At 36.7% G+C, this 13,379-nt stretch overlaps 1 protein-coding gene across 2 annotated transcripts; it reads right to left on the reverse strand.

Annotated features, from left to right (window-relative positions):
• Positions 1 to 5,624: 5,624 nt before the first annotated feature.
• fbxw2 (F-box and WD repeat domain containing 2) lies at positions 5,625 to 12,632 on the reverse strand. Of its 2 annotated transcripts, none has more exons than XM_051894813.1 (7): positions 12,189 to 12,632; positions 10,964 to 11,473; positions 8,646 to 8,882; positions 8,415 to 8,548; positions 8,235 to 8,321; positions 7,111 to 7,280; positions 5,625 to 6,046 (listed from the first exon to the last, which is right to left on the reverse strand). In XM_051894813.1, exons 2-7 carry the CDS (start codon positions 11,451 to 11,453, stop codon positions 5,755 to 5,757), a joined length of 1,410 nt encoding a protein of 469 aa, XP_051750773.1. In that variant the 5' UTR covers positions 11,454 to 11,473; positions 12,189 to 12,632; the 3' UTR covers positions 5,625 to 5,754. The 2 variants fall into 2 exon arrangements, with proteins under 2 accessions (XP_051750773.1, XP_051750774.1); XM_051894814.1 differs by having other exon boundaries at positions 8,688 to 8,882; positions 12,189 to 12,631.
• Positions 12,633 to 13,379: the final 747 nt, after the last annotated feature.

Here is a 13,379-nt window from a genome sequence, read left to right on the forward strand (position 1 = left end):
TTGGGTTCAAAATTTACGAAACTTATATAACAAGCGAGTACATCATGAATCCATCCAATCCATGAATCCAAACTGTGTTTTTGTCTTATCCTGAATCACACAGTATGCCTATAATAAATGTTTATATGCGAACTATTTTAGACAGAGCGGGACGCTAACCCCTGCAGAGAGTAGTCCAGTACCTGTGTGACTTGTCATACCTATACATAAACAGAGAGAAGTAGCTCAGGCTACAATGTTCTTTACGCAAGACTTATGCAGTTTTGTTTATTAACTGCTAGAGCGCCAGAGGTTACATCCCAATGTGCATCTAAATATCCAAAGATCTGTTTGGTTACTGACATTCTTCCAAATATCTTCCTTTGTGTTCAGTAGAAGAAAGAAAATCATACAGGGTTGGAACTACTTGAGGGTGAGTAAATGATGACAGAATTTTCATTTTTGGGTGAACTATCCATTTAAGAACTGTTCTTAAAGGTTCTTTGGGGAACCCAGAATGATTCTTCTATGGCATCACTGCAAAAACCTTTATTTTTAATAGTGTAAGGTACGTATTACCATATGGAAGCTTGTTTCCGCCACTGAATAAAAAATAAAAAAGGTAATTTCGACTTTTTATCTCACAATTCTGACATTTTTCTCGCAATTTCGAGTTTACATCCCGCAATTCTGACTTTTTTTTCCTCAGAATTGTGAGTTTATATCTTGCAATTCTGACTTCATAACATGCAATTGCGAGTTATGAAGTCAGAATTGTGAGATATAATCTCGCAATTTTGAGAAAAAAAAAGTCAGTTTGTTTTCTTCAGAATTTGACTTTTAACTCGCAATTGCGAATTTATATCTCACAATTCTGAGAAAAAAGTCAGAATTGTGAGTTTATATCCCGCAATTCTGACTTTATTTCTAGCAATTGCGAGTTTATATCCCACAATTGTGAGTTTATAACTTGAAAATTCTGACTTTATTTCTCACAATTGTGAGTTAAAAAAAGGCTTAAAAAAAAAGTCAGAATTGTGAGATAAAAAGTCACAATTACCTTTTTATCTATTTAGTGGTGAAAACAAGCCTCCATAAATCTAAGATATGTATATGCACATTTGTATCGTTTTTGAAGTGCTAGTAACGTAAAATTATCCAAGATGACATGATGGCACAGGCACTGAGATGTTTTATTTTTTTCAATTTGATAGGAACTATATAGATAGGACTGGAATAATAGAGAGAACAGGATTGGGAAATTATGTAAGCCAAACTCAAATTTGCATTGCCTGCATGAGCACTATAGCCTACAGCATAACATCTCAGAGCACATAAACTGACAACTACATCACTGTAAACATAAAAATGTCTTTTAACCATTACAACGATTGCTCCAGCGGAACACAGTACTGAGATCAGTGCAGTAAAAGTGGGAATGTCCTGTCTGATGACATGCACACACTGAGGGGAGGAGAATAGAGAGCATGGCTGAGGGCCTAACCACAATATCTAAATATTGACTGTACAACTTGTAATCATGTTTGGGCTGCGGACAGGGTGAAAATAAACACCAGTGTGTGTGGTGTTCTCTCATCCCATAATAGAAACAGTGCAGACATGCCTTTTCAATATGTTTAGAGCACTCATAATTAAACATGCTCAAATCATTAAAAGGATTAGAAAGAGATGTATCTCATCAAGACTTAATATGCTGTGCTTGCCAATGACATTTGCAACATTTTCAAACATATAGATTTGTAAACATATGGATTTCATCAGAGTGGTCCTTTGTATTGTAATTGCTTGTGGTTTCAATGCATACTGATATAAATCTTTTTATGTGGGTGGTCTTAGGAATGGGAAGACCTTCAGCACTGAAACAACAACATACAACATTTTACTTTCATTCGAGGGGTATGCAAAGCATTTCAATTTCTTCTTCGCTGTTATATCTTCATAATTCACTGTTTGCTGTGGGTAACAGCTTTCCCTGATCCTTCCAGTACTGGAATGTCATTGAGCAAACACTTCTAGAAAAAACAAAACAAAACAAAAAAAACATTAATTTGGCTAAATATCACACCACATAACATTCAAGCAACATTCCCCACCAAAACTGTTCTTATAGCATAATGAACATTTCTGAATTATTAAGTCATAATAATTCAGTAATTTAATTTATAATTTACTTAAAATGTATAAAACATGGATACACAACCTCAAGATTTTTGTCCTGTACCATTAAATGTCAGTATTCAAAATGACTTTCAGTTTTAACTAACTATATTAAACTTTGTGATCATGTCTGAATCCCTCTCCCAACAATGATAACAATGGATATCTTTGGCAAAAGAAACATTATAAGAAAACACTTTTCAAGGTACAGTTTGAAGTAGATTATAAAATTGAGGTCAATTTGATCCTTTATAAAGCATATTTTCAACCATTTGTTTCTATCCTATGTTTGTTCAAGGACAAAAAGGTCTATTGTATGGTAAAATGGATGAGTAATTGGGACTGCTTGTGTAAACTGTGACGTGAATGAAAGTTTTGGGATTACGCCATAATGCTTAGCCCAAATGGCCCATTAATTCTGCACTGGCACTGAGACTGAGAGGGAGAGACAGAGGGAATAAGAGAGAGATGCCATGTTATTCTTCTGCCTTTAACTCCTTCCAATGGGCTTTGGAGGGGCTGAAGGGAGGAGTGTGAGGGGGAGTTTGGGGGAAGAAAAAGAAGGCAAAGAAAGAAGACTTGGGAATATAAATTAGCTGACAAACAATTGAGCAAGAAGAGGGAAAATTTAGATCAGGCTGAGTGTGTAAGTGTAAGCAGAGTGTAGAACTGTGGGAATGACACTAAAATTTCTACTAGCTCTAAATTATTTCGTTTTAGCTACATGTCTTCATTTAGTCACCAAAAATTCATCATTCACTTTTTCTCATAGTTTCAAAACTGCAATTTTTCTTCTATGACTATGAAACATTAAAGGGTTAGTTCCCCAAAAAATGAAAATAATGTCATTTATTACTCACCCTCATGTCGTTCCACACCCTTAAGGCCTTCGTTCATCTTCGGAACACAAATTAAGATATTGTTGATGAAATCCATTGGCTCAGTGAGGCCTCTATTGAGAGCAAAGCCATTCAAACTCTCAAGGTCCATAAAGGTACTAAAAACATATTTGAAACAGTTCATGTGAGTTCAGTGGTTCTATCTTATTATAAAGTGATAAGAATACTTTTTGTGACTTTGCAACAATATCTATATGGGCCGATTTCAAAACACTGCTTCATGAATCTTCTGAGCTTTATGAATCTTTTGTTTCGAATTAGTGATTCGGATCTCCTATCAAACGGCTAAACTGCTGAAATCACGTGACTTTGACGCTCCGATTCACTGATTCGATTCGTAAAGCTCTGAAGCAGTGTTTTGAAATCGGCCCATATAGTTATTGTTGAAAAGTCGTTATTTGTTTTTTTTTTGGGGGTCACAAAAAGTATTCTTGTCACTTTATAATATTAAGATAGAACCACTGAACTCACATGAACTGTTTCAAATAATATTTTTAGTACTTTTATGGACATTGGGAGTTTGAATGGCTTTGCTCTCAATAGAGGATTTCATCAACAATATCTTAATTTGTGTTCCGAAGTTGAACGAAGGTCTTACGGGTGTAGAACGACATGGGTAATTAATAAATTACATTATTTTCATTTTCGAGTGAACTAACCCTTTAAGGTCCGGTTTTTCACAGACAGGGCTTATAATAAGCCAGGATTAGTTAGTTCAATTAGGGCGAAATTCATGTAATAGCAGTAATTTTATATATAAAATTCCTCGATGTAGCCTGTGTAGTGCAATGACGTACTGCATTAAATCCAATACGTAGTAAACGCGTTTTTCCCCAAACCAGTTTAGGGTGTGTAGGGTATGTTTAGGGGTTAGTATCTGTTATAGCATGTAGGCAATAATCCCTGGTACATACAAAGCAAGCGTCCATTGGATTTTACGCAGTACAACAACGCAGTGAGGACAGTCTCGTTTTAGACAATAGACAATCAATTGTCAGTCTTTTACCCAAGTACATTTGTTGCAGCATCGCCCTCTAGTGTCCAAACAGATTAAAAGCATGTTCCTCCTCGCGTGAGAAAGGCTCCTGACTGTAATTCTAGTTATAATTTATAATACGATTGTTACTTGCATTGTGGTTCAGCGACCTGCAAGCAAGAGACATTCCAAACAAGGAAAAACAGCAAACATCTCGACTCAAAAGAAAGTCAACTTCTATAATTAGCTACTGTCATTTATTTGTAAGACAGCATGTTATTTTGTTATACAAACAACAGACCTGAATTCTGCTAATGATGGATGGATGGCATTACTGTCTGTGAGGTTTGAATTTCAGTGAAGTAACACACGACCAGTGCATACAGACGTCATAACTCCCCAATGACATTTTCGGTTAATCATAATTTTACCCCATATCTATCCACTGAAGTGTATGAGCAACATGGTGAGAAACACATTAAACTATCAACCAAAAAACTCATTCATTTGCTTTGATGGTTTGGGAAAATAAAAAATTACTTTGTTCTAATGTTCCAGTGGGATATACACAACTACAGAAGCAGCTATATAAAGTGACAAAGGCTAGTTAGCCCTGGATTATGCAAAAAAATAAGATCAGTCTTTAAAAATAAAGATTAAAAATGAACATTCAATGAGATTCACAAGAAACATTTTTGTGCAATCTAGTCTGGCTAAATAGTGGTAAGACTAATTCTTACAGTGTCGATTACACTAGGTTAAAAAAATAAGCATAAAACATTTTTCTCTCATTGAGGGAGGATTGTAACATTGGATTTCAAAATGTGACACTGTAAATGCAAAGGGTTAAGTGTTAAAATAAATGCACATGACTAATAAACTGAACGAAAAATAAAACCAAGGGTCAGAAACAGCAAGAAGCCACCTCTGAATGACCTTCATACAAAACCCATTTGATTCATTCAGACTGCATTTTATCAGAGCCTTTTCAAGACTCAGCAAAATGACCAACACAGATGCTTGGGGTGCAAGTCAGCGCCTACAGATGCAAAGGTCTGCAATTCTTCAAAAGGAAATCATAGATTTAAGGCAACATTTCACTGTGTCTACAGGAAAATTCCTGGCATTGTAAATAGATGCAAATTTGTTGAAAAGGTAGCACTCAAACAAACAAAAGCACTTCATTGTCAATCTTTGTGATTGTAATTTAAAAAAAAAAAAAAAAAAACACGCCAGCTCTTCTGCTCATGCTTGCTGTGAAGCAATCTGTGCTCCAATGGATTTGTAGCATTTCACCACCTCTCACTGGTGTGAAAGCAAAAGGAGCTGAAATCTGAATGTCAGTGGAAAATCTCTTAAATCTTCAACAAACAAAAACCTTGGATTGTTCACATCATGGAGAGAAGCTATGGTCTGTACTACAAATCTTCAGCTGTCCCCTTTTCTATAGATCGCAACGTGTAGAATGCGTGGTTTGCAAGTGACTAAGAAAGAGATTGAAGCAAGAGTAAATCCCTAATCTGAATGGAAACAAAGGCGAGGAGGGTTGAAAACACTTTGGTCCATGCATTATCTAACTTGGTTGGCTGTAATTTCTTTTTTTTTTTTTTTTTTCTTTTTTTTTTTTAAATGGAGAGCACCCTTTTTTCTTCTTTTTGTTGTGTTAGTAAAAGTCTCGCCTGATTTCAAAGCACAGGGCTAGTATTCACCACCTCTGTGTTTCTAGCCGTTCTCTCTCCAAAGAACCAGATGAATGCTATGGTCGGGCATGCTGGTGGCGAACACCAGGCCCGCATCGTTCTTGCCATCCAGACCATTGAGCCAGGAGGTGACGCCAGGTAAGAAACTAGAACCACGTTTGGATTTGCGGTAGGCTGGCAGTGGCCAGCGGCCCACAGTGACCTCAGTCCTCAAGTCCATAACATGGAGGTGGTGGTTATCAAAAAGCAGAGCAAAGACATCGCCGAAACCAAGCAGAGAGAGGCTGGAGGGTTCCTGCTGTGGTTTGATGACTCTGGGAATATGAAAAAAAAAAAAAACATCAGTAAATGATAAACATATGCTGTCTTTTGTCAAATTAACATACAGTTGCACAAATTTAGCTTATATGACCTAGAAATAGTGCAATAAGGCTGTCAAAATGGCTGAAAACTAAATTCAATTTTTTTTTTACTTAAATATTACTGCATAATTTCAGTTGGGAGAAAAAAAGCTTTTGGCCACAAGAGGGCACAATGAGCAAAATATTAATGCACTGCAGTAAATTGTTTATTCATAGCAATGAAATATCATGACTGTCTGTAAAAAAAAAAAAAAAAAATTGCATAAAGAATTATGAATAAAACAACATGTTTTTATGTATAGTTTAACACAAAGAGCTGAAGCAACGATCACAAAGTACATTTTGTTTTTAAAAACATGAGATGCAATGGAATAGAAAAAAGCCTCACAATGTCACAAGAAATGTTTTTTTTAAAAATTGAACTTCCTTTAAATTTCGAAACGTGGCTTTTTTGTGCAAGACGCGATTGCAATGGTCAACGATGTCCGTCAAGCACGTTTACATAGAAAACAATGGAAAAACAGTACAGAAAATGTGTTGTGTGAATGACTTGGTTACAGTTTTTACATAACCAAGATCTTCTCCCCATTGAGCTTCTCTCTTTCTGCAATGTTTTGAATGAACAACACAGCAGCACCGCATCGAGTAGGTACAACTGGATATACTAAAAAAAAACCCATTAAAACGCAACACCACATCTTGTGTGCCAGTGATGAGGCTGCCTGATGCACCCCTTTTTCGCATTCGAATGTGGATTTTTATTTTAAATTCGATGAATATTCGATATTCAAATTTTAATTTGACATCCCTATGAATCTTAAATAACTTTTTTAAATACTGAATTTTATTTCCTAACATTTCTTTGATTTACAGATTTAAATGGAAAAAAATAATGTAAAAAACACAATACAGTTAAAAAAACTATTAAAACAATATATTCAAACTTAAAAGGACAGTTGATTCAACAGGGTTATTAGAAGCTTGGTTAAACAATTGAGGGCCTGAAATGAATGTACCTGATGACATCAAAACTTGCAAAGTCCCACTGGTATATGCCTAGATCCGAACAACAGACAATGTACCGGCCGTCGAACTGTAATCGTGGCTGCAAGCAGACGCTGCGGTCTTCTGACACAGAGAGGGTCTTTAAGCACTTACAGTTGATCTCACACCCTATAGGCCACACCTAAGGAGAAACAGAGACAGAACCAGATAAATACTATGCCCATATGAAGTCAGAATATCACATTACTTCATCAATGCAACTAGGGGTGTCACAAAATACTGGTTTTGACAATATTAATACTACACATATGATAACATTGCGAATAATCCAGCTGGTTGACACTCAGACATAGTATTGCACCTTAATGCTGGTTGCCAACGGTCATATAATAGAAAAAAGAAGACAATGATGACGAAGAGTCTAGTTACTATAGCCACACAAAATAATGTTGGGCAGGGTGACAGATAAAAACAAGATATAAAAGCAAGATACTCTACCCTGCACCCCAAAAAAGATTAGGAGTTTTTTGGATTCATAAAAAAGAAGGGCTGTTAAGGTGCTTTAGTGAAACAGCGCAGCAATTTATGAAGCCCATCTCACACAGCAGTCACTGTTAAACCAAGAAGCTTCATGTGGTCAACCTGACAAATTTGCATAACCAAATAAACCCAATGTGAATCTTTCGCCCTAAGGCAGAAATAACAATCATATAAATTCCAGTTGAAATGACTGTATTTCGCTCATGAATATGTGAACACACCTTTAGACACCCCAGTCTACATGATGTGCCAATTAACAGCAAGTTCTTTTTGTACGCTCTTGTACAGTTATGGATACAAACTTTCTCGCCGCCTCCCTATACTCATGTTTTGAATGTGACTCATAGGCCAAAAAAAGAGATAACACAAAATAAACGAAGTTAAAGATTAATATGACTGATAGTATTATGTTGTTTTTTAACTTCTAGGGACAGCCCTAAATGCAACAATGGAAACATTTGACTGACCTTTAAAACAACTTTACATTTAAAATCACAGTCTAATTGATTTAAAGATCAAACTTCACACTGAACCGAAATTTGGAAAACAATAATAGAGCTTTTTAAAAATTACTTGCACATATGATTTACATTACCTTTATTTCATACTTATCAACACTCAGTAGTATGTAGTCACCAGGACTGTGCATCATGGACTCCACTTGGCATTTTTGAAGGTGCACCTAAACCAGAAAAAAAACAAAAAACAAAACAACAACAACGAATAAACTACAATGCTTCATTCCACAATGAGGTTTGGTCAAAAGAAGTCTTACCTTAGTGACCCACTCTGTGTGTCCAGTAAGAGTGTTGACACAGGTTCCTGCAGACAGGGACCAGACTTTTACAGTGAAGTCTGCTGAGCCGCTGACCAGGGTGTCCAACTCATCAATGTAGTCTATGCTGAATACTGCAACAAGAGTAAAACTTTTTTTTTACGCCAATGCAATGTCATGCTGCCATGAAACAACCAAAAAGTCAGCAGTGACAAAAACATAAAATCTTACTGATCTTCTTTGTGCCATTAGCTGACAAAGCTTGACACCAACCTGCCCCAGTATGTCCTCGGAATTGCTGGATTTTGGCACCAGTGCTCCATTCCCAGCATGCAATGGTGTTGTCAAAAGATCCTGTTACTAGTTTCTGCTCATCAAATTTGACAGTGGCACAAGTGTGGGTCTGAATGCCGTAGACGCACTGCCCTGTGCGAACATCCCATAGTTTGGCTGACAGGTCATCGGAACCTAAGTGGAAGGAAGTCTACAGTCAGCGAGCTTAAAACAAATGATAACTTCAGTCTTCTACCCCAAGCTTCACCAGTAAACCACCAACCATTCGTATTTATTTACCATCAAAATAAGTGAATTTGATTACTTAGTTGGTTTCAAAGAACAGTGTTGTTTTAGCGCAAATATGGCTTGGTAAAAAATAAAACTGCAGCCTTATTTAGTTCAGTCTATGAAAGGACTTAAGGGGTCAATGGATTTTTTTTTTTATTATTTCATGTTTCCTGAGGTGCACTTATAATGCTAACATGATTTTTTTTATATTAAATAATTGTTCTAATTTAGAAATAAATGGCTATTTTCCACCCTGATTTTAGTCCTCTGATTTGAACGCTCTGTTTGAAGGGGTGTGTCTGCTGTGAGACTTCAATGTAAACACCCACCGCTGTGATTGGCTGACATCTTTGCAACTGAAATAAGTATTACATGTGGAATCCTATCGAATACTTTTACCACATTTTTACGATTACAGCTGTCGAGATTAACAAATCATGAAAAGTGTTGATTATTGCATTATATTTAGATCTATTCCTATCACATGGAAGGATGCAGTGATTAACATATGACATTCTGTTGATCACGTGAATGCAGTGATCTCGTCATTGCAACGCAATTTCTGTACTCTCGCAAAATGCTTTCACCATAACTAACAATGCAGATTATTTAAATACAGTAAGAGATTCATTGTGTAGTGTAAGATCGTCACTATAACGGGAGTTTTGGCAAGTGTCCAGATAAACTTGTGCTGCATGATCAACAGCGTCAGCCATTATAAAGAGAGCGTTCTTTGAAGTAAAAATACTAGGATTATATTTTATGATTTTAACTGTCATTATCGGTTTAAAAATGAAATACGTTACTTTCAGTTTGCGGGGTCCATGCTGATTCCAGAATCAAAGATCAGTTGATTTCTGATCTTTGAGCAAAATTTTTTGAGCAAAGCCAGTCTCGTATTGTGACTTTTTCTTAAAACATTCGCTGGTAAAACGTACAGTACAAACACGCAAGTCAGCACTGACGTGACTAGGACGTTTGTTAAAAATTAACCGAATCCATTTTTCTCTTACATCGGGATCCTTCGGGCAAATTATACAATTTCCACAGCCAGTAGCAACACCGTCTGCATGGCATCGCAATCTTGTTTTTATACAATCTTATTGTAAACAACTAAGCCTACTTTAGATCCATTCGCTGCTCATTGACTGAACATCAGTGGGTGGGGACAATGATGAGATGATATAAAAGTAGGCGTTGTTGTCTTACTCCAGAGGCAGTCGTATGCAAATGATTGTGCCCCTGTGACGTCACATGCCACCTCTGCTCCAAACTAAGCTTTTTTTTAAATCATGATTATATAATTGCTTTTATATTGTTTTAAATGATGGAATTAGCAGGATGTAATAATGATACAAAGACCTCTTATATGCCAAGAGACCAAGGAAAATTTGATTTCTCATGTCATGACCCTTTAAACAACTAATCGATGCACTTCATCATATTAACATGTCCTATAATTTAATGACCCCAGCAAGAATCCATAAGAAGCACAACAACTCATTCTTTCCCACATTGGAGACTGAAAACTGAGTTTATGAAAGGAATAAATTAGCACCTAATGTCTTGATGTAACAGAAGTAGCAATCTTTTCTACTGTGTTTGAAATGAATTATAGAAAAAGTAAAAAAAATAAAAAAATAAATAAAAATTTTTAAAAAAGGAGCGTTGACTTGGTTCTATCTAGTGGTTGTTGATTTGACAGAGGCAGGTCTGAATGCGAGCTTGAGGTTGAATTTGAAAAGGGAGCGGGGCCTAAATGATTGGAGAAGTCTGGCATACGTCACACCAGAGAGAATTCGAATTATGACAATTTGATTAAAAAAATGAAACATGCATGGAATTAATCATTCACGGTAAGATCAAGAAGATGCATTTATAAATTAGATTAATTTAGGGTGAATTTCCATGCTAAATTTAATATCATTAAAGATCTTATTTTGACCACAGCACTGGAAAAACAACCACTATAAAATGTAACACACCTGTGCAGAGGAGCCCATCCCGATAGTAGAGAGCATATACTCGAGCACTGTGTCCAATCAGAGAGCTTGTCTCAAACGCATCCTCCTCCCTCAGCTGCTTCATGCGCAGTTTGGCCTTCAGATAAACACCCTTCCAGTGCACCGCATCCTGGATGGACTCGTCGATGCGCCAGCCGAGGTCTCGACACACGCTCTGCCACACTTCTGTACAGGCATTGATGACCTTATTCCACTGTTTGCACACTAGACAGCAGGTGAGCAGGGTCTGGGGGTCCAGCCAGCGGAGTAGGTAGAAGGCCAGCTCTAAAGGCAGCAGGCGCAGAAAATCCCGCTTCAGCAGCGCTTCCAGCCCATTGGACAGGTGTCGCAGCTGGGCGGCACCGCTCAGTGAGATGAGGTGGTCCAGCGATTGGTTGCGCTGCTGGTCGCTTAGCGCCAGGAAGGAGGTAGAAACTGACTCCAGCCACCTCTCGAAAGCCGCCTTCTCCATGGGCACATGAGGGCGTCTACCTGTTGACAGATAAACCAACCAGGTCAACATATCAGAAACATACTTTTTGCATTGCATATAACAAACAATGATGTGGAATAAAGCAGTGCATTTTATAAACGGAGTAAAAACAAGACTATAACAAATGTATCATAAGAAATGAAAGAAAAATCACCTTCCGATTACATAATGGATGTCTATCAGAGAAAACAAACACTTTCCACTCTGAGGCAACCTTTGAATAATGTAAATGTCGTCTACATTGCTTCAAAGCGTATAAAACAGGATACGAAGGTACTAATTTATTTCAAGAGCAAAACCATGACGATGTTGTGTCGAAGTCTGTTCCCCCTATGCATCCTATGGACTGTCTCTAATCCTAACCCTACCAGTAACCCAAGTAGAAACAGATTTCGACAGAAGAACGGTAAAACAAGACTGAGAAGAAAAAAAATTCCATGATTACTTCACTGACATGCTAACACAGCTCTCTGCACTGAAACTGTCATGTTACCTGAATGCAGCTCTCTGGTCTCCAAACACACTTGCCAAAACAAAGTCGCTAGCTAGCAGGCCAGAAACTTGATTTAAAATATACATATATATTCATGAAGTATATATATATTTTGACCAACTCAACGTCAATAACAAGGCCAGCAACCATTCAAAGATAGTATATCTTATAAACACAAGCTTAACGGTGAATATAATATAGAGCAAGGCAGAAATACTCACCATTTCCAGTAGAATCAGTCTGAGGAGAGCGCTAGCTAGCCGCGCTAGCTAACAGGTGTCAACACAAATCAATATCGCCCTACAAAAGAGAAACTTTCGTTTTTGCGGTTGAGTCACAATCTGGCCTAAAATGTAATTTTAGCGACGAACAAAGAAAACGTGAAACTCTAAGCTAGCTGCCATCAAAAAAATATCTAGAGTCCTGAGCTAGCATTATAACATACAATACAGTATGAAACTAACGGAAACGCTTTGACTCTCTAATCGATCTCTGTTCGTTCACATTTTAACGCCTGTATTATTCCGGAACGTAATATCATACGTTAACTTAATACACATTATTGTTGTGTTTTTTTTCTGTTTGTGGAGTTAGCTGGCTAGGCTAAGATAGGAAGCCTCCGTTAGCAATGAGGAATTACAGCGACAGGAAGTTGCGCGATGAGCAATTTGACACGAGCGGGAGGAAGTCAGGAGGAGTGTCTGCCGCCTGTCACTTTTTCAAACCATGACTTTGAATGAGTTTGCATTCCTTAAAAACTGTATGCAAAAATGATGTGAATCATTGTGCATAAAACTCATATGATGCTGTGGCTTAAATATCTTATTCGAGTTAAGATCACACAGATGTTGTTTGTTTTTTTGTGACGCATCGTTTGGTGGTCACCAGGGGGCACACTATGCCAACAAACCATAGGAACAAACTGAGAAATGTATAGGCCTACATGGCTAAAATATTAAAGGGTTAGTTCACTCAAAAATGAAAATAATGTTATTTATTACTCACCCTCATGTCGTGGAGGGCAATACATTTTTTAATATTTATTATTATTATTATTATTATTATTATTACGTTAATAATTATTATGGTTTAGTTTGATTATTAGGATTTTTGGTCTGGTTTTAATACAATTCACCAAAACTATTACACTATTAATAGTAGGCCTAACCATTGGAAAAGCAGTTCAAAACAATATGCCTATTATGTCATAACAAAAGTATAACTTTACAAAAGCACTTTACAAAAAATAAAACAACATAAATATAAAAAGATAATTAAAACGGCATTTAATATTTGAATTTAATGTTTTCATTTTCACAAGCTGTTTATACTCTAGGCCCTATACAACGTTTTATTTTATTTTTTACTTTTAACTATTTTTAACTATTATTTTGCATTTTAGACACATTTTA

This window comes from Ctenopharyngodon idella, chromosome 5 (assembly GCF_019924925.1).
Source record: "Ctenopharyngodon idella isolate HZGC_01 chromosome 5, HZGC01, whole genome shotgun sequence".
Taxonomy (NCBI): domain Eukaryota; kingdom Metazoa; phylum Chordata; class Actinopteri; order Cypriniformes; family Xenocyprididae; genus Ctenopharyngodon; species Ctenopharyngodon idella.